Source organism: Cervus canadensis, chromosome 10, assembly GCF_019320065.1.
Source record: "Cervus canadensis isolate Bull #8, Minnesota chromosome 10, ASM1932006v1, whole genome shotgun sequence".
Classification (NCBI taxonomy): domain Eukaryota; kingdom Metazoa; phylum Chordata; class Mammalia; order Artiodactyla; family Cervidae; genus Cervus; species Cervus canadensis.
In genome coordinates, this window is record NC_057395.1 from 51,578,376 (window position 1) to 51,603,820 (window position 25,445).

A 25,445-nucleotide genomic window follows, 5' to 3' on the forward strand; every position below is an offset into this window, starting at 1 on the left:
TCCTTGGAGAAGGAAATGACAAGAGAAGTTAAATGAAGGCAGCGATAGATGCTGTTGGGAGTTTTCCAGGTGAAAGTTTAACACCCTTCCTCAGTTTCCCCACACATCCTAGTCCCACTGATGTGTTCTGATAGCCCATTCATTAAAAAAAAAAAACAAACACTGCAATATTGATTTAATCAGCATAAAATCAAAAGAGCTTCAGATCTGTAGTAAAAAATTCAAATTTGGAGAGGGGTAAACTTTAGATCAGCAGCCAGTAAAGAAAGTAGGGGAAGGGAGTGGATAAGGGGTACAGGAACTTTGGGACACTGGGTCCATGAGTGGACCACTGTCAAACCAATGTTAGTTTCTTGCCTTATGGAAAATGTTCTATAAACCTATTTTTTCTTTTCCATTGATGTTCAAATACATCCATTCCATTTCTTGTCTTGTTTTTGTTGGTGATGTGGCAACATAATGTCACATTTACTCCATTTCCTACCCCTTGTGAAAAAAATTAGGTGAATTCAAACACTTTCTTCAGCTCCATGATAAACGCAACCACTTGCTCTGCTGCATTTCATTTCTGAACCGGCCTTCCAAGCTGTGGACAGACTGCAGCTGATTTTACTGAAGGCTGTAGCTCTGAGATGCCTTCCGTACATTTTTGAGACTCACCAGGAATAGGTTCTATGTTCACACAGACTTCTTGTCCTCTTTTTGTAATACCCACTTGTTCATGACTTATTTTAATACCTGCTGCTATTTCAATATCAATGAGCCTTTGCTAGGAATATCCACACAGGTGCCCTTTTTCCTCCTGACTTGCTTCCACAGTCACTCTCTGCACTATTACATCTGGAGAACTGAGGATTTTCACCTTCAGGGAAATACTGCTATGGGATTAGATTCTTCATGGTTCTGTTTTCTGAAGTCTTGCCTACACGTTATAAAGGCATCAAATAAATGGTAAGTAATTTCCATACTATAAATTCTGACTCCTAAACGCTCAGCCATTTCTTGTGCATCTCATGCAATTTCCACATGAAAGGTCAAAATTACTGCATACTGATACTTTAATTTTGATACAGGGACAGTCCTTGGAAAACAAGAATAGCTCAGAGACAGTCTCTTTCAGTTTGCTTTCCTCACTGCCGAAGTAGAGGTGGTCAGTGATTAGTCTGAAGCTCTGTCACACCTTTGGAATGTGTGTGGCCCTTCCTCACCATGTAATTCTAGCTGTTCTAGTGCTTCTTGTCTTTTAAGAGAATATAAATTGGTTCTGGTGGGATTTGCAGTGGCTAGATGCAAATGTCCCTATTTTTTCTCTTAAAAAACTGCACAGAAAACAAATAGGTCTTCCATCCCTGGCAGCTGCGATCCATATAAGCCAACCTCAAGGCATCTTAAAGGGATCTGGGTGAGACACCAGGCATGCTCCTACAGTGACCAGATACTAAGAGGATATGACATGGGAAATGATAGATCTGGAGTGAGATGAAGGCAAAGTCACTTCAGAAATGAAGAAGAAATGAAGAACCATCACCATAGAAAGTGTGGCAAGAGACTCAGGATAAAAATGAAGGAAACCCTGGTATTTCCCATTTTACAGACATTCCTCCTCCCACTGGTTCCAGGAAGTCTGTAAAACACATGCATAATCCCACTGCATTTGCACCACCCTGCAAGGTTACCTATGATTTACTCTTGCTTCTTGCTTCTATTTGCCCAACTTCATACAGCTAGTTAGTAGTTGTCAGAATTCTTACTTCAGTCCCATATGCATCTGATTTCATAGCATTTGCTCTTTACACTTTCTTTGTCACCTTGTAAAAAGTAATCATCATGAAATAGAATATACCTTCTTTGGTGAGCTGGGTGCCATTTTTGGAGTTGCCTTTATCCGTGTCCTCTGAATCTCTGGGTGTGGCTCTGCCTTTGACAGATTTATGGCTCTTCTCAATTTCACGGAGCTGCAGGGAAGAAATGAATCGTTGGTCCTGGCCAGGGAAATGGGTGTTTTGAGTTTTGGACCCCAGGATGGTGAGATCCAGAGGGCAGCCACCTTAAAACACCAGTTCTTGTTCTCACCGCTGGTCGGAGAGGTACCCAGAACTCAGGTTTGCATGGCATTTGAAGGAACATCTGGCCAGGGGAAGACAGACCCTCAGCCAATCCTGTATTTCAGTGGTTTCCTACACCTGGGCAGGAGGTCAGTGAGAGTGACAGAAGGAAGTGTGGATGGGGAACTGGCAGTGAGGCTGATGAGATTAGTTCCAGAAAAGAGGGTGAGAAAGCAAGGGGTACATGGCTTAGGGAGGGTTGAAGTCCAGCTTTTTACACATTAAAGAGGTGGGGGTGGGTGTTGCAAGAGCAGGAGAGGAGTCAGGGTGTCATCAGATGTTGAGAGAGGCTGCGCTAGTGTGGAGGGGACTTACAGAGGCTCCTTTGGCCTTGGGGCACAAGTGCTATGTCGTTCTGACAATGCTGTTTTCTTTAGTATTTCTAGTACTCGTTTTAATCAGTAGGAGTTATTGTGGGTACTAGTTTTATTATGTTGGAACACTGGTTTAACCCATTGACTTTTTCCTGTTCTTTAGCAACTGCTCAAAATTTAAGTCATTACTGTTGAAAGAAAGTGAAGTGGTTTAGTCATGTCTGACTCTTTGCGACCCTATGGACTATTGCCTGCCAGGCTCCTCCATCCATGGGATTTTTCAGGCAAGAATACTGGAGTGGGTTGCCATTTCCTTCTCCAGGGTATCGTCCCAACCCAGGGATCGAACCCCGGTCTCCTGCATTGCAGCCAGACTCTTTACCGTCTGAGCCACCAGGGAATCATTACTATTATATATTCCCAAATACCCTCAGAATATAAATGGGTGTCACTGAATCTCTCAAGGCTGCTTCCTACCATACAGATAACTTGGGGTTTGGTTTAGAAGAAGGCCATTTAAAGAATACAACCAACTGGGCTCAAAAGGTGAATCAGCAAAAGCCAAAAACATAACATTTTGTTTAATGAAAACTCCCGGCAGACTTACCGCTTGGATTTTCTTTCTCAGCTGGGCATTTGCTCGAGAAAGGCTTTTGGAAACTGAGTTCAAGTAGTAGATGGCCAGGCTGCAAGAGAAAAGAATGCTCCAGGGGTACTGTGATCTTGGAAAATGATGAGAGCTGGACACCTTACCTGAGGAATCATAGCTGGCTTCAGGAATAGGTGACCTACTTTGCCTCTGGGCAGTGTGGTGGGAAGTCTAACCATCCTAAGTTCCCCACCTAATATCAAGAAGGTCTTGGATATCCCTGTTCTATTTTATTGAACATAATTTTAGTTCTCTGAGTGTTTAATAAAGGTTAGCTAGAGGAATCAGTCCCCTTCTTGGAAATCTGAAGAAGCAGGGGAGAGGCAGTGTTTCTTGTCTGCAGGAGCAGCCTGGGTACCAGGCTCTGTGCCATGTGGATCCCACTCCACATCTCCATGGTTTTGATGAAACCCTGTGTAGAAGAAATGATGACTTCTATCTTTAAGGGTCAGCATCCCGTAATGCAGAGAGTTAAGTCATTTGCCCAAGGCCACCTTATCTGTTAGCACTTGTCAGAGGCCACATTTGATGCCAAAGCCCTTTCTACAATCTTCAAATGCGGAGGGAGGAGAGAGAGGTGCTAGGTGACCTGCTCCAAGTTTGCCTAGAAACACAACTGCATAGACCCTGAAGGCCCTCTCCCCAGGGTACATGGATAGGAATGCCTGGCCTGGACTTGTGGTTTTCAGAAGCCAGCCCCCGCTGGCTGACTGGGTGTCCTTAAAGCTGTAGCCTGGTTTCCCTTTCACAGGACCTGGGATTTGGAGTTATGACCTGGATGTACCACTTGAGAGTGAGGGGCCACAAAAGCCTGGGGTGCCTCCTGGACTAGGTGCTCTGACAGCTTGTCCTTATCTGTCACTTTTCTTCCTGCATTTCAAGCCTCAGCTGCCCAGCTTGGGTCTTCCGATCCTTGCCCTGGGGGCACCCTAAGCCACTTCAGCAGGGTCCAAGAGCTCTCTTGCAAGCAGAATGGAGGAACTACATTGCCTTTGGCAGAGTATAGGTCAGAGGTGTCCTGTGAGTCTCCTGAAGCAAAGACTTAAGAGGACTATGGGTGATGAGAGGCCAGAGGGAGGCCAGGTGAAGGGACCAACATCTGTTGGGAAGGTGCCCAGCAGGCTTCACCTGCTCTCCTAATTCACAGCCCATTTTTTAGGGAGGAACTGGAGATGAGCGAGGATAAAATGCTCCTGGGTGGCTGTGTTTATTTTGAGGCTGCTTCCAAGCTTAGTGTTTTCCCGTGCAGCCTTCAAGTTCAGCTTTGGCATTTGGGTTGCAGAATTTCCTCAGGTGGTGGTCGCTACCGTGTCAGCCTTCCCTCACATTCAGACTAGAAGCGGAGGCTATTTGAAATCAAGGATGTAAGGAAATATACCTATTTTGGAGAGCAATTCAGCACTGTCTACAAAGATTGAAGAAACACATACCTATGACCCAGCCATTCCACTTCTGGAAGTCTGTTTTAGAGAAAACTCTGTGTACAAGGAGACATATATAAGGAGAACATTTGCAATAGCAGAAAAGCAGAAACAACCTATCTCTATTCAGAGAAATGGGTAAATTATGGTTTATTCATACAACTGATAAAAGCAATTTTCACATACTGAGGTTTGGGGGTCATTCTGGCCTAAAGATGAGTTGACTTGAATTTTATGCTAACTGAAATAGCCTGTGTGTGGCCTATGAAGCATACATTGTACATCTGCTTTCTTTCTTTCTTTGTTTTCTCCTCTTGGCTTATAGGATCTCAGTTCCTGACCAGAGATTGAGCCAGGGCAATGAAAGTCCAGAATGTTAACTACTAGGCCGCCAGGGGATTCCTATATCAGCTTTAATGATGAAAGAAAAGGGTGCATTGACTAGAAGTAAAGAATGTCCATGTGAAAAATAAAGATTAAATGTCTCCTTTCCTAGGATTCCAATTCCAGTCCTTCAATGATAAGACTCCCTTCCCAGGTGCCAAGGCCATACTGACTCATTGTGTATGTGCTGATCTATTTCTTGTTTTTGAAACTTTGAAGGAATGTATCCCTGATTTGTTTAATGTTCTTTGTTCTGACAAGATATAAAAGTGTGCTGAAAACCAGGATTCTCTGGAGCAGCTTCTCAGAGTTATCTAAGAGGCTGTCTTCTGGGATATAGTCTTCAGTTTGGCTCAAATAAAATCCTTTTCTCTTCCTATTATAGATTGTTTATTGATTATTTATGAGACACAATGAAACACAGAAGAGTCATTAAAATGTATGTTCATGCATCCACATGAGAAAGTCCACCAAACATAATGTGAGTGAGGAAAGCTGTGTAGTCTGAACCAGTCATGAAAAATTTTATAACTCAAAAACAATAGTACATACATGTGATTAAATGGTTCAGATTGAAAATGATTAAAATTCAAATAGCGGTTACCTTTGGAGAGGGAGGGAGAGAGAAAGATTAGGTGGGCTGGAAGTGTAATGTTTATTTCTTTTAAAAAGAAACCAATTGGAAGCAAATATTGCTAAATGTTAACATCTGTTTAATCTTGTGATCTTGTACATGACTGTCTGTATATGTCTGTATGTTGGGAATATTTTATACTGCCCTCTTCCTTCCTTGAACATTCATTGTTTGCCTTCTATGCCCCAGCCATGGAGCTGGTATTGGGGACACGGAGATCACCAAGCCCACTCACATGTTCAGTCTGTGAGGATGATGGTGACAAATGTACTGAATGCTCTCATGCACAGGGTGCTCTGCAGAGAAACCCCATGAGCCCAGCCAGGGACAGGCTGCATCAGCCTCAGCTTTCTTGAGGGGTAGGTCTTTGATATTTCTGGTGGACGTTTTGGAGAGAGCTTCAGCGGCTGCCAGACTCCTCTTATCCTTGGGCCCTGTCTTCAGTGTGTTCCCTGAAAGACATGCAGTTGCCAGTGCCTGATGCCTCCTCTCCAGCCTGCACAAAAATCATTCCTGCCCGTGGATGCAGCTGGCCCAAACTACCGGGGAGTTAACCAACACCTCTCCCCTGCCATGTCTCCCAGCGGCACTCAACCTGTGATGGATGGGAACTGATCTAAAATGTCCCGATCTATAGCCACTATGGAGAACAGTGTGGAGATTGTTTAAAAAACTGGAAATAGAACTGCCATATGACCCAGCAATCCCACTCCTGGACATACACACTGAAGAAACCAGATCTGAAAGAGACACGTGTACCCCAATGTTCATCACAGCACTATTTATAATAGCCAGGACATGGAAGCAACCTAGATGCCCATCAGCAGACGAATGGATAAGAAAGCTATGGTACATATACACAATGGAACATTACCCAGCCATTAAAAAGAATACATTTGAATCAGTTCTAATGAGATGGATGAAACTGGAGCCCATTATACAGAGTGAAGTAAGCCAGAAAGATAAACACCAATACAGTATACTAATGCATATATATGGAATTTTAAAAGATGGTAACGATAACCCTATATGCAGGACAGAAAAAGAGACACAGATGTATAGAACAGACTTTTGGACTCTGGGAGAAGGTGAGGGTGGATTGATCTGAGAGAATAGCACTGAAACATGTATATTATCAAGTGTGAAACAGATCGCCAGCCCAGGTTGGATGCATGAGACAAGTGCTCAGGGCTGGTGCATTGGGAAGACCCAGAGGGATGGGATGGGGAGGGCGGTGGGAGGGGGGATCAGGATGGGGAACACATGTAAATCCATGGCTGATTTATGTCAATGTATGGCAAAAACCACTACAATATTGTAAAGTAATTAGCCTCCAAGTAATAAATGAAAAAAAAAAAAAAGTCCCGATCTCTCACCCTCGAGCAGGATAACTCAGAGGCACACTGTTTCCCAGAACTTCCATCAGGATTAAAGTCACCGCAGGAGTTAGAATGCACCTTCCTGTCCCTTCTCTGTCTTACGTCCCTACACACACTGCCCCCTCCAGGAAACTACTTGCACTTAAATCCTTGTCGGAGGATCTACTTCTGGGAAATCTAGGTTGAGAGGGCAAGAAAGAAGGACCTGCCAAGGAAGTCTCAACTGCAAGGGGGGGTCTCCATGAGGCAGGGCCATGGCTCCCGGCGAACTTACAACATCAGCAGGATGGCTGGAATGATCAGGCCTGGATTGGCGAGGAAGGCAAAGATCTTGCCCAGGAAGGTTGGGAAATCATTTTCAACTGTCTCTTGGATGACGTCATACATTCTGTTTTTCCCACTGGAAAGAGGAGAGGATACATTATAGCATATTTCTTAGCTCATATGGTGTGAATGACTGTGTCCATACTTGGAGGGTCCAGGCCGCCACTCACCACTGCTCTCCTGGAAGAACAGAGTTCTTCTGCATAGGGACTGCAGTGAATTGACACATAGACACCACTATGTATGAAACAGATAACTAATGAGCACCTACTGTGTGACACAGGGAACTCTGCTCAATGCTCTGTGGTGACCTAAATGGGAAGGAAATCCAGAAAAGAGGAAATACATGTATACAAACAGCTGATTCACTTTGCTGTACAGCAGAAAATAACACAACATTGTACTCCAATAAAAACGGAAAAAAGAAAAAAGGCCCCATGAGGGGATGTCGTGTAGGTGAGGGCTCAGGGCTGCCTCAGCATCCTGACTCCCCAGCCCACGATGCCTCATGATTTTTCAGACCTTGGTCTCCTGTGCCTGGCCCCTTCCTTGGCAAGATGAAGATGTTTGTTTTTTTTTCCTTGTGTCCTCTCATGGGAGAAAGTGGTCTATGATGTGGCTTAGAGACCAACATGGAGGTTCCTCTGGGCCCCTGGACTTGGGGGCAGCTCTCCAGAGACTGATGTGATGGACACCCTCATGGTGACTCAAAGATACCTACAGTTAGTCTTCAGGTTGTAATTCTAGGAGATTGCTTGCCTAGGGTAGGCTCCTGGACAGTTTACAACAGTAATTTTGATATTCTTTGAATACCTAACAACCATTTTGTAGACTGCCTTCCACAAATACCTGCCCAGAGATTACTGACTGCTGTTGGTTTTTGATTGGTAGTTTGGTGCCAAGAAATGAAATTTGTGTTTTGAAATTCCTGATTTAAATCCTCACTCCTGCATTTATTAGCTGTGGGACACCACAGACAATTTTCTTACCTTCTGCCTGTATTCATACCCTCACTCTCCCTGGTAGAGCTGTACTGTCCAATGTGACTATTAAAACTAAATTAAAAATTCAATATATTAGTCACACATTCCAAGTGCTCAGTAGTCATGTAGTAGCTACTGTATTTGAGGAGCCAGTGTGGAGTTTTTCCCCTCATCTAGTTCTATTGGGTAGTGCTGCAGAGATTTGATATCTTTGGGTAAGATACTGAAAATTTCTCTGCCTTGGTTTCCTCATCTGTATAATATAGTGCAATAATGATGTAGCATAATATGGTATTATAAATATAATAACAGCATTTGCCTCAGAAGATTGTTTGGAGAATATATACATGAATTCATATGAAATATTGAGGATGCAAAATGTTGCATCTAGAAGCTTTGCTTTTCTCTTATGTGTCAGTTAGGACTGGCCAGCAAAGGCCCATGGACCAAATTCTGCTTGCTACCTGATATTATAAGGCCTGGGGGCTAAGAATGGTTTTTACATTTTTAAATAATTGGAAAAGATCAAAAGAAGAATAATATTTTGAGACTCATAAAAATTCAGTGTCTGTAAATAAGTTTTATTGGAACACAGCCGTGCTCATTTATTTGTGTATTGCCTGTGGCTGTTTTGTACTGTAATAGCAGAGATGAGTAGTTGTGTTAGAGATGGCGTGGCCATCTCAATGTTTAGCACTGTTGCACAGCACACTATAAATTGCAATGATGTAGTTGTAACATGACAGCATTTCAAGTGCCATACATATCACCATATTATGACATTTATTATTTTTAAAATTACCAGTGCATAGCCATTTTGTAAAAACAAGAAAAGTGGACTTCAAATGTTATGCTTAAGTCACAATAGAGTGTAGATTATTTTGTCATTGAATTACAATGTATTAGATGATGTAACAATTTTCAGTGATTACTGTATAACAAATTACCACATAGGTGGCTTAAAACAAGACAAACTATTCTCTTACAGTTCTGGAGCCCAAAAAGTCTGAAATGGTTTCACTGGACTGAAACCAAGGTGTTGGCAAGGCTGCTCCCCTTTCAGAGGGAGGCTCTAAGGAAGATGGTTTCCTTTCCTTTTTTAGCTTTCAGAGATTCATTCCTTGCATTCCTTGGCTCATGGCCCCTTTCTCTTTTCAAAGCTAGCAGCATAAAAGCTTCAAATCTCTTCCTGTTTTCAAAGTCACACCACTTACTGATCTTTTATAGTCAAATCTCCCTCTGCCTCTCTCTAATAAGGACACTTGCTATTTAGGGCCCTTCAGGGCTTTCCCTGGTGGCTCAGAGGTTAAAGCGTCTGCCTGCAGTGCAGGAGACCTGGGTTTGATGTCTGAGTCAGGAGTCAGGAAGATCCCCTGGAGAAGGAAATGGCAACCCACTCCAGTATTCTTGCCTGGAGGACCCTGGTAGACTACAGTACATGGGGTCTCACAGAGTTGGACATCACTTCACTTCACTTTCACTTTAGGGCCTAATTCAGATAACCTCCCCATCTCAACATCCTTAATCAGATAACCAAAGGTCATTATGATATATAAAGTACCATTCCAAGAATTAGGATCTAGATATTTTGGGGAACCATTATATAGCCCACCAGTCTGCTCTCTGGGTTCAAAGATTCATACTCATTCTACCTGCAAAATACATTCACCACCATCCTACATGGTGAAGTCTCATCTCATCTAAATATCATGGACTCAAAGTCCCAAATCTCATCATCTAAATCAGATGTAGATGAGACTCAAGAGTATGATACATTTTAGGGGCAAAATTCCTTTCTATCTCTAATGAGAGCTGTGAAGCTAGAAAGCAAGTTGTACGTGCATGCTCAGTCACTTCAGTCATGTTATTTACTCTCAAAACACAATGGTGGACCAGCCATAGGATAGCAGTTATAGACATTCCAATTCAAAAAGGAGAAAAAGAAAGGAAGAAAGGAATCACAAGTTCCTAGCAATTTTGAAATCCAATCAGCCACATTCCATTAGATTTCAAAGACCTGAAAATAATCTTTCCTTGGCTTGACATACCTGCCTGCAGCTCTGCCCTCCAGGTCCAAAACTCTGGCCTTGGAGTTATCCTTCTTTGTTCTTGAAGAGTAACACATGTTTCAGCTAAGGAGATTTAATTAGCCTGTTTACTGTCTGTAGAATATTTGGAGTCCAACAGCTTCCTTCATTTTGTCTTTTTTCTTCCCCTTTCAGTCCAAGCTGTGTTACTGCTTATAACAACATCTCAAATACCTGGTGGATCTTCTACCCATGTGGTGGGAATTCAGTTCACTACACAAGAGAGTCCTACACAGATCATTCCTGGATATTCTTTTTCTAGCTTCTGCTGAGATGGTTGAGAGGATCTGAGTTAAACAACCTTCTTTAAAGATTCTTAAAAGAATCTTCTGTGTGAATGAATATTCAGATCTTATGATCCTTTAGAAGTGCTAGCAGAAGGTTATTCAGCCTCCCCCTTGACTTTCTGCTTAGAGCATACTTTCCTGACAGAGAATCTGCTCTTGGTGTCTTCTGCAATCTGACTAGGCTGAGAATTTCTAAAATCATCAAGTCCTGGTTCTTTTTTGCTTATCAGTTCTTTCCTCAATTTGTCTCTTTCTTACATTTTAGTATAAATGGCAAGAAGTAACCAGGCTGCACCTTCAACACTGCTCAGAAATATCCTCATCTATAATCTCCAAAATATACAAACAGCTTATAAACTCAACAACAGAAAAACAAACCACTCAGCTGAAAAATGGACAGAACATCTTAATAGACATTTCTCTAAAGAAGATATACAGATGACCAGTAGGAACATGAAAAGATGCTCACCATCACTAATTATTAGGGAAATGCAAATAAAAACTACAGTAAGGGATTTCCTTGGTGGTTCAGTGGATGGGAATCTGCCTGTCAGTACAGAGGACACAGGTTCAATCCTGCGAGCAGCTAAACTGATGCACCACAACTTCTGAAGCTCGTGTCCCTGGAGCCTGTGCTCCGCAAGAAGAGGAGCCACCGCAGTGAGAAGCCTGAGCACCACAACTGGAGAGTAGCCCCCACTCTCAGCAACTAGAGAAAGCCTGCACACAGCAATGAAGACCCAGCACAAACAAAAATAAAATAAAAAATTAATTACTTAAAGAAAACTACAATGAGGTACCACCTCACACTGATCAGAATGGCCATCATGAAAAAGTCTACAAATAAATGCTGGAGAGGAGGTGGAGAAAAGGAAACTCTCCTACACTGTTGGTGGGAATGTAAATTGGTGCAGCTACTATGGAGAACGTTATAGAGGTTCCTTAAAATAACTGAAAAATAGAACTACCATATAACCCAGCAATTCCACTCCTGGGCATATACCTGGACAAAACTATAATTCAAAAAGATACATGCAGCCCTATGTTTATAGCAGCACTATTCACAATAGCCAGCACATGGAAACAATCTAAGTAGCCACTGACAGATAAATGGATACAGAAGATGTAGTACATATATACAAAGGAAAACTACTTAAAGAGAATGAAACTTAAAGAGAATGAAATAATGCCATTTGCAGCAACATGGACACAATTAGAGATTATCATATTAAGTGAGTCAGAAAGAGAAAAAGAAATACCATATAATATCACTTATATGTGGAATCTAAAATATAACACAAATGAATTTATCCACAAATCAGAAACAGACTCACAGAGAACAGACTTGTAGTTGACAAGGAGTGGGGGGTTGGGGGAAGAGTTTGGGGTTAGACGCAAGCTATTACATTTAGAATGGATAAACAAGGTGCTACTTATAGAACAGGAAGTTATATCCAATCTCCTGGGATAAACTGTAATGGAAAAGAATATTTAAAAAAAGAATGTATGCATGTATATAACTGAGTTACTTTGCTGTACAACAAAAATTGGCTCAACATTGTAAATCAGCTATACTTCAATGAAAAACAGAGAAAAATAGTTTTTACTAAGATTGATCTTGAGAAAAACATTCTCAGCTAAACATTCAAGTTTATCATTTACAAATTTAATTTTCCATGTAACAGAAGGACATAGTTTAGCTAAACGTTCTGTCTCTATACAACAAGGATCCCCTTTCCTCTAGTTTCCAAAATCATGTTTCTCATTTACCAGTGATGAAGTAATTAAATTATAGGAGCTAAAGAAACGTATTCAGAGAAAATAAACTTAAAACTTCTAGATTTTCCACCAAGAGCAGCTGCTTGAGGAGTTGAAGACATTGAGAACAATGTCCTATTCAGACACAAGGCAAGTGATCTCAAGTGGCTTTCCTTGGCTTTTGATGAGTCAATAGATGTAACTGATACTGCTCGGTTGTTTATTTGAGGAGTTAACGCCAAGTCTGAGGTGACCGGAGAATTAACTCCTATGAATATTCTGTGCAGGACACATATGGGTGAAATTTTCTCAAAGAAATTGAGAAAACACTAATTTAGTACAACTGAATTGACTGGGATTCAGCACAACTGAAATGAAGTAGAATGTGCTACATGTAGAATTCTACAAGTAGAATTCTGCTATGATGTGCTACAACTGACAATGGTCAAACTATATACAGTGAAGAAGAAGGCACAACTGAACAAATTAACATAGCTTGTGAAATTTTCAGTTTGTGCAGACTATGGTTATTCTTATTCATCACTAAGTAATTTGCAGAAAACATTTGAATCTGTCACGTACAACTGAATCAACAATGTCAATGGTAAACATTTTCTCTCATGACTTTTAATCATTTTAATATCTGTAAATTTTTATCAGAAATAGAAACTGAATATCCTGACTTGTCCTACTGCACAGCAGTTCAATGCTGTGCAGTAATGAAGCTTGTGTCAATTTTTTTTCCTATGGTGGTAGATGTGTTGCCATGTTACTAAAGTGGATCCAGGCAGCAAAGGCAGCAGTCTGGGCAGGACAATTGACTTTTTTTTTTTTTTGGCTGCATGGCCTGTGGGATCTTAGTTCCCCAACCAGGGACTGAATACACACCCCTTGCAGTGGAAGTGCAGTCTTAACCACTGGACCACCAAGGAATCCCCTGATTTTTGACGATAGAGAATAGCGACTTTGACCTACTATTGTGTGAAATATCACCTCCTTTCCCTCAGAAGAATTCCATTCTTCTCATTCATAGCCCTGTATTACAAAAAATTATACTCTATTATTATCATATTTTTAATTTTGTCAATAAAAACTTTGTGGATGTTTGTTCCTCTCCTGTTATTATAGAAGTACCTACATAATAGTCTTGATTTTTGCCTCTTGATCCCCAAAGCCTAAAATATGTACTTTCAGGCTCTAAAAGAAAAAGTTAGCTGATCCCTGGTATAGAAAATGCTTACCACCTCATAGTATTGTTATGACTACCAGCTACCCTGGATTTTGGCAGGACTGAAACTAACAAACTTGTATATATGTCCTACTAAGGATTAGCACACTTCTCCAAGTACTTTATAGATTAATAGCCCACTAAATCCTTACAGCCACTCTATGAAGGAGGCACTACCATTGTTTCCATCTCAGAGGTGATGAACTTGCAGTGTAACTTGTTCAAGATGACCCAGCTGGCAAACGACAGATCAGGCTCTAGATGCTATGCTCTAAATCATGGAGGTGGCAATTTTTCTCTGAAAAGATTTTAGACTTTGTGAACCAGGTGGTCTCTGTTGGAGCTACTCAAATTTTGCTGTTGTAATTAGAAAGCAGCCATAGATTATATGCAAGCAAATGCATGAGGCTGTATCTCAATAAAACTTTATTTACAAAAACAAGGGGTGGTCTGGATTTGGCCCATGGCTATAGTTTGCCAACTCTTACTTTTAACTTCATGCTGTACAATGCTGTCCACCTTACTCATTTCTGTTGCCTGCCTGGATTTGGTCCAAACCCTAAGTCCCCCCCTGGAAAAGTGAATTTATGCAAGGTGAAGAGGCTGGTTAAAGCATTGACCATAAACCAGATGTTTTCTCCTAGATACCGAGTGTAAACCAGAGAGAAAGGAAGAAAGAGAAAATCACACCTTCATGGAGCTTATGATCTGGTGGGGAGATGGGCAACAAATAAGATTAAAAAAGGAAAAAGAGTGGCATGCTAGATGTTGATAAAGAGATGTGATAATCAGAAGTAATGATAAGGTGTATGTGTGTGTATGTATGTGTGATTTTAGTTACTGTCTCTCGGGAAGGCCTCACTGAAAATGAGGCCACTGAGTAAAGCTCCGAAGCAAGTGGCTTTCCTGACACCTCAGTTGGTAAAGAATCCCCCTGCAATGCAGGAGACCCTGGTTCAATTTTTGGGTCAGGAAGATCCCCTGGAGAAGGGATAGGCTACCCACTCCAGTATTCTTGGGCTTCCCTTGTGGCTTACCTGGTAAAGAATCCACCCACAATGCGGGAGACCTGGGTTTGATCCCTGGGTTGGGAAGATCCCCTGGAGAAAGGAAAGGCTACCCACTCCAGTATTCTGGCCTGGAGAATCCTACGGACTGCATGGTCCATGAGGTCATGAAGAGTCAGACAGGACTGAGCGACTTTCACTTTCACTGAAGCAAGTGAGAGAACAGCTGTGATGAATGTTCTAGCTGCTGGTGGGTTTTGATCAGAAGAGTGATAGGAAGGAGGTGGCAGCTATATGTTCTCCTAGGCTCTTCAGGTCCGTTTCTCTGCTATCTGGGGGTCGGCTGTCAAGGGCCTCAGGAAGCAGATGAAGCAAGAGTGGGGCAGGTGCTGAGGGCCAGACATGATGGGGGCCCACTCACTGACCTCCTGCCTGGGACAGGTGGGTGGTCTGGGAAAAGGGGCACCAGTGTTCACTTCCAGAGCCCAGCCTTCCAAACCTTGCTCAGGAAGAAGCCAAAAGAGGCTTCTGCCACTTCTGCCGCTGTGGTTGCCCCTCAGCCTGGCATGCAGGCCTCCTATTGCTCAGTCAGTGTGGCCCTCCACTCCGGATTCAGCCTCCCTTTTCCTCCTGTCTGGACCCCTTTGCAGCCCCATCACACTCTGCTGTGAGCCCTCCTGCCAAGGACTCCTCAGAATTCCAGGCCTTTGCTGTGAGGCACAACCACAGGCTTTCTCAAGGTCAGAACGTTATAAACCAAGTTCCAGCCCAGCATTTCCCAAAGCGTGTGGACCCATGTTAGCAGGCAGGGACGGGACTAGAGTGAGGTGGGTGAGGCCTTGGGCGCACAGTTTAAGGAGGTACTGCCCTCGGGGTTGTACAAGTGCAGGGTGGGCACCTTACTTGCCTCACCCTCCTCCTGGCCCTGGATGGTGTTCTGTGAAGCAAGGATCTGTGGTTAGCGGGGATAGAGGCACCAGCTTGCACACCATTTGTCACTGCACGCTACTGCAGAGCCTTGAATAAAGGAGTGTGCACTGCGCATTTCTAAGTAAGGAAGTGGCTGATAGCGGGGGCAGGATCCCAAACTCTTGAACCACAGAGTCTTTTTTTACGCAGGAAAGAAAGGGCTTTGTTTTCAGAGGGTGTTGCATTTGAAAACAGAGTAGTGGATGCACATTACCTCTCCATCTACCTCCTTACATAATTATCTCTTTATACAGTGTCTCTGAACCTAGTCTGGCCCATAGTGCTCTGTAGAGCACGGGGACCAGGTCAAGAGTCTCGGCAGCTGCTTCACATTTGAATGGCACTTGTAAATGGATGGTCATTTCATTTTCAGAATACCCCCTGTTAACTCATCCTAAGGTAATCCAGGGCAGTAGATTATCCACATGTTAAAAAGTTAGAACCATAGTTCTAACTATGAGTTGGAGAACCATAACCATACCATATGAGTTGGAGAACCATAACCATACCATAACAAATATGGTAGCCATTAGCCACTGCTGGTTATTTACATTAAAATTAATTAAAATGAAATAAAATTAGAAATTGAACTTCTTGGTCCTCATTTTGAGTGCTTCACAGCCAGATGTGGCTGGTGGCTACCATGTTGGATAGCACAGACACAGAACATCTCCATCCTGCAGAAAGCTCTGTTGACAGTGTTAATAACTTGCCCAAAGCTCCACTCCATGGCCTTTTGCAGGCTGATGTGATATCAGAACTGGAATTCTGGGCCTGAGACCTCTGAGCAGACTGCCCCAGGAGAGGAGCTGCTCCCCTCCAACCAAGACTGTGCACCTGAACGGCCCGCAGTCGAAGGAGGGCGGAAGGGACATGATGGTGTAGGCCACGGGCAGGAGGCTGAGGAAGAGCACCAGCAGCAGGAGGCCCATGTAGAAGTTGTTGGAGCGGGAGGCCTTGAACACGCGTTCATGGGGGACATTGCTGCTCATCACCGCCCAGCACTGGAAGTACATGGAGGTCAGCAGGCGCAGCACATTGATGCCCACCAGTCCTGGGGCGTAGAAGGAACCCATCCTGGAAGGGCAGAGATGGCACACCTGGTTGACTGGACAGCAGGAGAGGCCAGGGAAAGATGGCAGAAGGAAATGGGGCTGATGGGCTAGGGGCAGGAGGCCTTGCTGCCTTCCCTGTAGGTCCCAAGGGAAGGGATCTCACACTTAGCCAGGACATTTATCACTAAGCCATAGCCATCCATTCCTCAGGACAGGGATGCTCCAAGCATTACTGGCTTGGGTTCTGGCCAGGATTTTACCACTGCCCCACCTCCAGCCATGGAGCAAATTACATGGCCGCCTGTTACTCTGCGGTCTCCATTAAACTGCACTGCTGCTCAGAAAAGTATCTGAAGTCCTTAAATTAAAAGAATTGGATGTTGGCTTGCAATGAGCCCTTGAAAGCCTTTGCCAGGTCCCCTGGTGGGTCAGATGATAAAGAAACTGCCTGCAATGCAGGAGACCAGGGTTCAATCCTTGGGTCAGGAAGATCCCCTGGAGAAGGAAATGGCAACCGACTCCAGTATTCCTGCCTGGAGAATCCCATGGACAGAGGAGCCTGGCGGGCTACAGTGCATGGGGTCACAAAGAGTTGGACATGACTGAGCAACTAACACACTTGAAAGCCTTTGGCTGAAGTCAGGCAGCTTCCTTAGTTCATGTGTCTCCCTCTTTCCTATCTTTCCTCCCCACCACTTCCTTCTCCCTCCCTTTCTTTCTCTTCCTTCCTTCTCATCCTACTTTTTCCTTTTTCCTTTCTTGCTTCTCTCCTCTCTCCTTCCTCCCTCTTCCTTTTTTCCTTCTCTCTCCTTCACTCTTCTCTCCGCTTGCCATGTACATGGTAGCAACAGAGTGGGCCAGACACCGTCCTGGTTCAAATCTAGTCCTGTTCAAGTGAAGGAAAGGAGCTCAGAGAGGCCAGATAACTTGTCCAGCCTCTCTCCTGATGACTGAGAGGCTAAGCCTGGGATTCCAGCTTTTTGACTCCCCAGATGAGGTGATGCCCAGAGGAAATGCATAACTCACCAGATCATTCCTTGGTTGAAGATCAAACCAAGCACATTTCCACTAATATCAAACTCAGCATATGAGGGCTGGAGGGAAAGAGAGAAAGAGGAGAGAGAGAGAAAAAGTGTGTTAGGTGGTATCAGCCAGATCCTACTACCAGCCAACTGACCAAGCCACTCCACCCCAAAAAGCCTGCTCTGGTGACCAGAGAGGAACCTTAGATTCAGGGTTCTATTTCTTTAACAGGTTTTCAACTTTTTAAAAGGAGGTTTTTTTTTTTTTTTTCTCTAAAGATTTATTTATTATTTATTTTTGACTGTGCTGGGTCTTCATTGCTGCTTGCAGAGAGCTTGTTGCTGCTCTTCGGTTGTGGCAAGCAGGGGCTACTTTCCAGTTGCAGTGTGCAGGCTTCTCATTGCAGTGGCTTCTCTTGTTGCAGAGCACATGGCTTTGCAATGTGCCTGGGCTTTGGTACTTGCAGCTCACAGGCTCAGTAGTGCACAGGTTCATTACTTGTGGTTGAACCACAGGCTTAGCTGTCCTGTGGTATGTGGGATTTGCCCAGACTAGGGATCGAAACTGTGGTCCTGAACTGGCAGGCAGATTCCTTACCATTGAGCCAGTAGGGAAGCCCCTAAAAAGAGTTTTAAATTTCTCAAGCTTGAAGCATTCTTCAATGTCTTCTTCAATTTAAAAAATGAGAATTTTTTTTGGAAATTCCAAGGCGGTCCAGGGATTAGGGCTCCACCCTTCTACTACTGGGGGTCCAGGTTCAATCCCTGGTAAGAGAACTAAGATTCCACAAGCCACAAGGTGTAATCAAATTTTAAAAAAATGAGAGAGAGAGTTTTACCTTTTAGGGCCTGCAGGTTGACCGTGTGTTCTTGGGAGACCCCTTAAGAGAATGTTTTATCAATGCTTTAATCAGAAATGTATCTTGAGATTATAGTCAAGTAATCTAAGGTGTAAATATAATAAATAACAAAATGCAAATAATTAAATGAGGAGTCAAATGTAAAGAAAGCTTTAAAAGCAAACAAAATAAATCAACCACTCCTCCAATTCTCTTTTGTCCTTCTCATCTTCCTCTTGGAAAGGAGTGAGCTCAGACAGATTCACATTTTCAACCTGATTCTAATTTTCAGAGTTTTGGAGGTTAGTCAACTGTTTGAAAGGACACAAAGCGTGTGAACACTGGGGAGCTGCAGTGGGAGTTGGGGTCTTTCTGAGGCCAGCTTAAACCTGCTTCCTTATTTATCTTCCAGATATGGAGATAAAAAGTGACAGGAATGAGGGAAGAGGAAAACAAAGTGAGGAGAGAGAAAAGGAAGGCCACACGAGTGTGGATCAGAGGAAACATGCCAAATCCGAATACCGGAAGGTTAAATCTTGGGAATTTAAAGTTTGAAAATATTAAAAAAACACTTTTTTACCTATTGGATCTTGTGTCTTGCCTAGGAAAAAATGAAATACTTTACTACTTCACAGAGTAGAGATTAACATTAAACATCTAAAGAAAATAATAGAATGCATCTAACTGTATCAGAGAGAATGGTTGGAACGCCTTTCTGCAGAATGTTCAGGAAACGGTGACCTACAAATCCAGCCTCCAGGTCCCAGCACCAGCAGTAGTTCATGAACCGGACAAAACAAGCCCGCAGGAAGTCGCCCAGCAGGATGATGATATATGTTACCAGCATGTCCGACACTGTCAGCCTCATGAATTCCTGCAAAAAGGAACAAAGCGAAAGGGGGTGGTCAGGGTTTGACCATACCCACTTCTCCCAACTGACTGCAGCCATGCCATGCCCGCCCCCCACCCACTCCATATTCTCTTTTGTGACTCTCTGATTGATGGTAGCAGAATGGTGGTACAGATATGACTCCATGCTTTGAAAAATGCTTGCTATAGGTTCCAGTTAAATTAGTTACAAGTTACTAATTTATTGCTTTGAATAGTCCCTGAACATTTTGATGTTGACATTAACCTTGCAAGGTTATTGGGAAGCTTAGTGATTATACATACAAATTTCCTGGCAGTTGGCAACACCCAGTATTTGGTAGCTATCGGCACTATTGCACAAATGAAAGATCTGAAGGCTTACTCCTTGCTTCCCCCACCTGCTCTGAAGTACCATCTGTACCAACTAAGACTGAATCTGACTACTGACCTTGGGGACAGCTGCTGACATTCTTCACCCTTGCTGATTGAATTTTTTCTTTTTGGTATGTAGAGAAAATAATCTAGGTTTTTTTTACAGAGGCACATGGAAGAAGAGCTCAAAGCAAAGAAACAAAGTTTTCTCTGCTTTGCAAAGTACATATAATTTATTAATTTTTAAAAAAGTTGAAAAGATCTACCAGACATCATTAAAACTTTCAAGACATCCAAAAGACTTGGAGTTCCCAGGGGCATAGGGCCTGCTTTATTCATTTCTTCCAAGATGATTAATAAATGTTTGCTGGATGAACAGCTGATGAGTTTTTACGGTTTTTCCTCAATACTAATGCTCTTAAGTAAAAGACAAACCAACTTGTATTTGGTCTCCACATCTGTGCAAGGTGATGCTCTGGGGCCTGGGGTGGAGATGAACATAGGTAAGCAGGGCATAACACTTCAAACCTATCATCACCAGCAAGCTCAGAAAGAAGCAAGCTTTAATCAGTGGATGGGCATTCAGGGAGGAAGTCAAGAGAGATGCCCTCCAAGGATATGAGGTAGGAATAGAGAAATTCTACAGCAGAATATTCCAAAGGAATCACATGGGTAATGAACTCTTCTGTCTTCCAAAGAAGGTGGGTTTTACTCATGTGAAGACTTTCTCTGTTACACAACTATGATGGGTTTATAAATGTGAGTTGCTCTTCACATTAAAGATGAAGAGGATTTGATGAGAATGGGGGAATCTGGGCCAGAGGAGATGAGAAGTGGTGAGTCTTAGTCCTTCATGAAGCAAGTAGAGATAAAATCCCCCAGGACCCCGTGGGAACGAGACTCTGCGGCAGGAAAATATCTGTTGATGGGCCTGTAGGCAGTGTTTGTCAGAGTGTGTGATGTAATCCCCTCTTCCACTGGACTTCATTACCCTCAGTTAAAAACATAATTTTCTAATGCTTTAGGGGAGTGGATTATTCAACGGTGACAGGTGAATAGAAACCCCATGCAAGGAGGAGAAGGCAGCTGATCCCTATGTGACCTGTGAATACTTCAGATTTCTGCCTACGGAGGCAAAGAACACTAGCCTTAGAAACCTGCACTGTGTAAGTACAAAGGACAGTAGTGAAAGTGGGTAAGTGGAAATGGTTGTTGTTAATTTCTGACTTTCTAATGAAAACCTTTAATTCTCTTTACAGAAAAATGCACAGATGCATATACACAGAAAATCCTGTACCCAGTTTTTAGGATTATCTATTTATGATTTCCAGGTGGAGAACCTCAGGCTTTTAGTGAAATCTGCAGTAAAACTAAATATATTCAAGTGGTATTAGATTGGCAGATGGAGGACACACAGAAATGTGTGGGACACTGAAAAAAAGGGCAATGTGAAGAAGTGGAACTTTTCTAGGAAATGCTGGCTTGACATTTTGGAGACATGGAAACATCAGGGAAGGGATAACAAAGAGCTGAGAATAGGGACCACCTTTTCAGGAAAGTGTGATTACTCACAATGCCCACAGCCGTCTCCCAGCAAGAACCCCGGGGCACATCTGCAGGGTGCAGGGGGGGCCGGGGGCCACTCTCATTCCAAGCTGAGGAGTTGTAGTAGTGAAACAGAGTCCAGTGAGTGATGTTCTTTATCGTCTCTTCATTAGAAAGCTAGAAGGGAAGATGGAGATGTGGGGTTGGAAAGAGCCAGGGAAGGTCCAACAGTTTCTACAGAAAGAACAATTCAAGCCAGCATATGCCACAACCCTACCATCTAGCCTCTGCCCTATCCCTTAACAGGGTCTCTCCAGAACTGCCCTCCCCAGCCTTTGAGTCTATAGAGAAGAGGGGGGCAACTGGCTGAAGTCCCTGGGTCTTTTCCAGGAATTTTTCTTCTTTAAGTTATTATTCATCCATCCAAGTATTCATTCTTATTTAGAGGTTAATTTATTCTGGGCATGTAAGGCAATGGAGACGCGTGAGTGACACAGGAGGGAACGGTTTACCTCGGAAAATTGCCACTCTAGTAAGCGACACTTACACTTCCTCAGTCTAGGAGTAAGTTGTCAGGAAGCATCTAACAGGAGGCTTCCTGTGTGCTGTTTTGGATCTGTCATGAATCCTCTGTTCCTTATTAATTCCTGAATATTCAGGAATTAAGAGGAGAGGCAATTAAGAGGAGAGGCAAGCCTCTCCGGGGGCTGAGAAATCCATGCATTTCCTTCATTAGTTTTTCTATACAGTGATAAGTACCCTCTTCCTTTTTAACGAACCATAGGGTAAAAGTGATTGTTTACAACTCTCTCTCTTTAATATGGATCACCTTATGTTTTGTAAGTCTGGAATTTTAATCTTTATCTTTGCTGAGAATAGCTATCTTGTAAGACAGTATATATACCCACACCATGTTGAATAAAACACCTTTGTTCCATCAGAGCTTGGGTCCCCGCGTCTTTCTTTCCTTTTCTCTCTCTCTCTCTTTCTCTCTTTCAGGCTAATTCCTTGGAGCGCGGAAGCCCGCTGAGCTCTCTTTCTTTCCCGGGCTTCTAAGACCCTCTCGAGAAGGCGCACCGTGCCTTAACCCCCTCGAGAGGGAGCCTGGTGCCTACGTGAAGCAGTGCAAGCTCTGAGCAAAGAGCTTTATTGGTTCTCTGCGTAAACCAGGGAATATCAACCTCTTTCTCTTACTTTCTTATTGTCGACTCCGGACCACCAGGTTCTGGTCCATTAAAGGACCAACAGTAAGTGACAGAGATAAACAGACACTTGCAGAACAGAGTGATAAAAGCTATGGGAAATTTTCTCTGGGGACTGAGGAAATCCACTTCAGACCATGGGGCCCATTCCTGGAGGTGGGGACATGTGAGCCAAACTGCAGGAGGATAACTCAACTCATCAAACAAGGGGAGGAGAGTGGAGAGTGAGGCAAGAGAGGAGGAAATGTGAGCTCGGAAGGGTGAAGCAGTTTTTTAGGGTAGGAGGGAAGTGAGAGATGCAGGCTGCAGATGGAGGGTAGGCAAGGGCCAGATCTAGTCACTACTATGCTTAGAATCTTCCAGCAGCTTCTTGTTAATCTCAGGAAAATTCGTGAGGAGGGAGGCATGGGAAAGAGGAGCATCACCATCTGACCCTTGACCCAGTTTCATCTTTCACTTCCTGCCCTCCATGCTATTGTTCAGCTAACTCACAGTTCTCTATTTGCATAAGCTCTTCCCTCTGATTTTTTCCAGTGTCCGCTAAGATCCCTCATGGTGGGGTCTGCAGCCCCTCCTGAGCACTGTCCCACTGCCCTGGACTCACCCCCACTGAAGCACCTGGCCCAGAGTGCTGTGATGAATGAGTCTGTCTCCCCTGGAACAGAACTGTGTCTTGCTCTCTGCTGTACCCCCAGGGCCTGACTTGGTGGGTGCACCATAACTGGTGAGCAGGGATGAAAGGGTAACTCACCCATCACTTATTATTTCATTGGACACTTGTCAGCTGGTAAACACATATGGCAGCTAAGAAACAGTACTGGAAAGGCTGCAGACAAAATATTAAGGTTATCAAATGACAGGAGGAGGATGTGAAAAAAGATAGCCTAAGAAAAAGACAGTAAAGAACTGAAGCAAAATGTTAACAGTTGGGTCATAGGAATCTGGCAACATTTTTTCTTCATTTAATTTTTCTGATCTTTCTAAAATTTACTTAATATAAATCATACAAAAGAAAATTATTATATTTAAACAAGCAACATGGTGGACACTAGGAATTGGGAAGAAGTTTGTGGTCTCTACCTTCAGGTGGACGTCATCCATCAGGGCCAAGAGAAAGGTGTAGAGGTTTCCCAGGAAGAGTGCAAAGATGCGCCCCAGCTGCCACTTCAGTCCAATGCGTGGGTGGTAATTCTCCAGGGCGGCAATGGTTTCAAACAGAGGAGGACAAAACATCCCAAGCAGAGACATCACAATTTCTACCTGGGAAGTCAGGAGAGCTGGGCTAGTTTGTCATCAATGTCACTTGCTTGTCCACCATCTCTGTGCTCCCAGGGTCATTCATCTCCATCTCCGGGTTGCCTGCCCCCTCCTCTGCCTCTAGAAATGCCCCACCTGGGGTCTCCACAACTTGCTGTGTGACCCTGACATAGGAACCAACATGCTCTGGGACTGCTTGTCACAATGATTGTTACCATAGTCAACTGATGGCTGATGTTTTCACTTATACACCTGGTGGTGGATCTACTATCACCTAGGGTGATGAGAAAATTGGGCCATGTGTCTGTCATCATTTAGGAGGTCAGCCTGGCATCATCCACATGAGGGATATTTCAGGTTCCCAAGAGAGCAAGTTCCAAAACACAAGCACTTTTCAAGTCTGCTTATATCATGGTGATGGAAGCAAGGTCCAATGCTGTAAAGAGCAATATTGCATAGGAACATGGAATGTTAGGTCCATGAATCAAGGCAAATTGGAAGTGGTCAAACAGGAGATGGCAAGAGTGAACGTCGACATTTTAGGAGTCAGCGAACTAAAATGGACTGAAATGAGTGAATTTAACTCAGATGACCATTATATCTACCACTGTGGGCAAGAATCCCTTAGAAGAAATGGAGTAGCCATCATAGTCAACAAAAGAGTCTGAAATGCAGTACTTGGATGCAATCTCAAAAATGACAGAATAATCTCTGTTCATGTCCAAGGCAAACCATTCAGTATCATGGCAATCCAAGTCTATGCCCCAATCATTAATGCTGAAGAAGCTGAAGTTGAACGGTTCTATGAAGACCTACAAGACCTTCTAGAACTAACACCCCAAAAGATGTACTTTTCATTATAGAGGACTGGAATGCAAAAGTAGGAAGTCAAGAAACACCTGGAGTAACAGGCAAATTTGGCCTTGGAGTACAGAATAAAGCAGGGCAAAGGCTAACAGCGTTTTGCCAAGAGAATGCACTGGTCATAGCAAATACCCTCTTCCAACAACACAAGAGAAGACTCTACGCATGGACATCACCAGATGGTCGATACTGAAATCAGACTGATTGTATTCTTTGCAATCAAAGATGGAGAAGCTCTATATAGTCAGCAAAAACAAGACTGGGAGCTGACTGGGGCTCAGATCATGAACTCCTTATTGTCAAATTCAGACTTACAGTGAAGAAAGTAGGGAAAACCACTAGACTATTCAGGTATGACCTAAATCAAATCCCTTACGATTATATAGTGGAAGTGAGAAATAGATTTAAGGGACTAGATCTGATAGACAGAGTGCCTGATGAACTATGGATGGAGATTTGTGACATTGTACAGGAGACAGGGATCAAGACCATCCCCAAGAAAAAAAATGCAAAGAAGCAAAATGGCTGTCTGAGGAGGCCTTACAAGTAGCTGTGAAAAGAAGAGAAGCAAAAAGCAAAGGAGAAAAGGAAAGATATATCCATTTGAATGCAGAGTTCCAAAGAATAGTAAGGAGAGATAAGAAAGCCTTCCTCAGCGATCAGTGCAAAGAAATGGAGGAAAACAATAGAAAGGGAAAGACTAGAGATCTCTTCAAGAAAATTAGAGATACCAAGGGACATTTCTTGTAATGATGGACTCAATAAAGGACAGAAATGGTATGGACCTAACAGAAGCAGAAGATATTAAGAAGAGGTGGCAAGAATACACACAAGAACTGTACAAAAAAGATCTTCATGACCCAGATAATCACGATGGTGTGATTACTCAC

At 43.2% G+C, this 25,445-nt stretch overlaps 1 protein-coding gene across 1 annotated transcript in view; it reads right to left on the reverse strand.

Annotated features, from left to right (window-relative positions):
* The window catches only part of TMC2 (transmembrane channel like 2), a 94,613-nt gene that overhangs the window by 1,088 nt on the left and 68,080 nt on the right, over positions 1 to 25,445 (reverse strand). Inside the window, exons 12-19 of the mRNA XM_043479128.1 lie at positions 23,515 to 23,694; positions 21,260 to 21,409; positions 19,191 to 19,319; positions 17,611 to 17,678; positions 16,367 to 16,606; positions 7,161 to 7,286; positions 3,027 to 3,105; positions 1,844 to 1,955 (exon numbers count right to left, since the gene is read on the reverse strand). Of these exons, the coding sequence (XP_043335063.1) occupies positions 1,844 to 1,955; positions 3,027 to 3,105; positions 7,161 to 7,286; positions 16,367 to 16,606; positions 17,611 to 17,678; positions 19,191 to 19,319; positions 21,260 to 21,409; positions 23,515 to 23,694 (1,084 nt within the window). The remainder of the gene's footprint in view (positions 1 to 1,843; positions 1,956 to 3,026; positions 3,106 to 7,160; positions 7,287 to 16,366; positions 16,607 to 17,610; positions 17,679 to 19,190; positions 19,320 to 21,259; positions 21,410 to 23,514; positions 23,695 to 25,445) is intronic.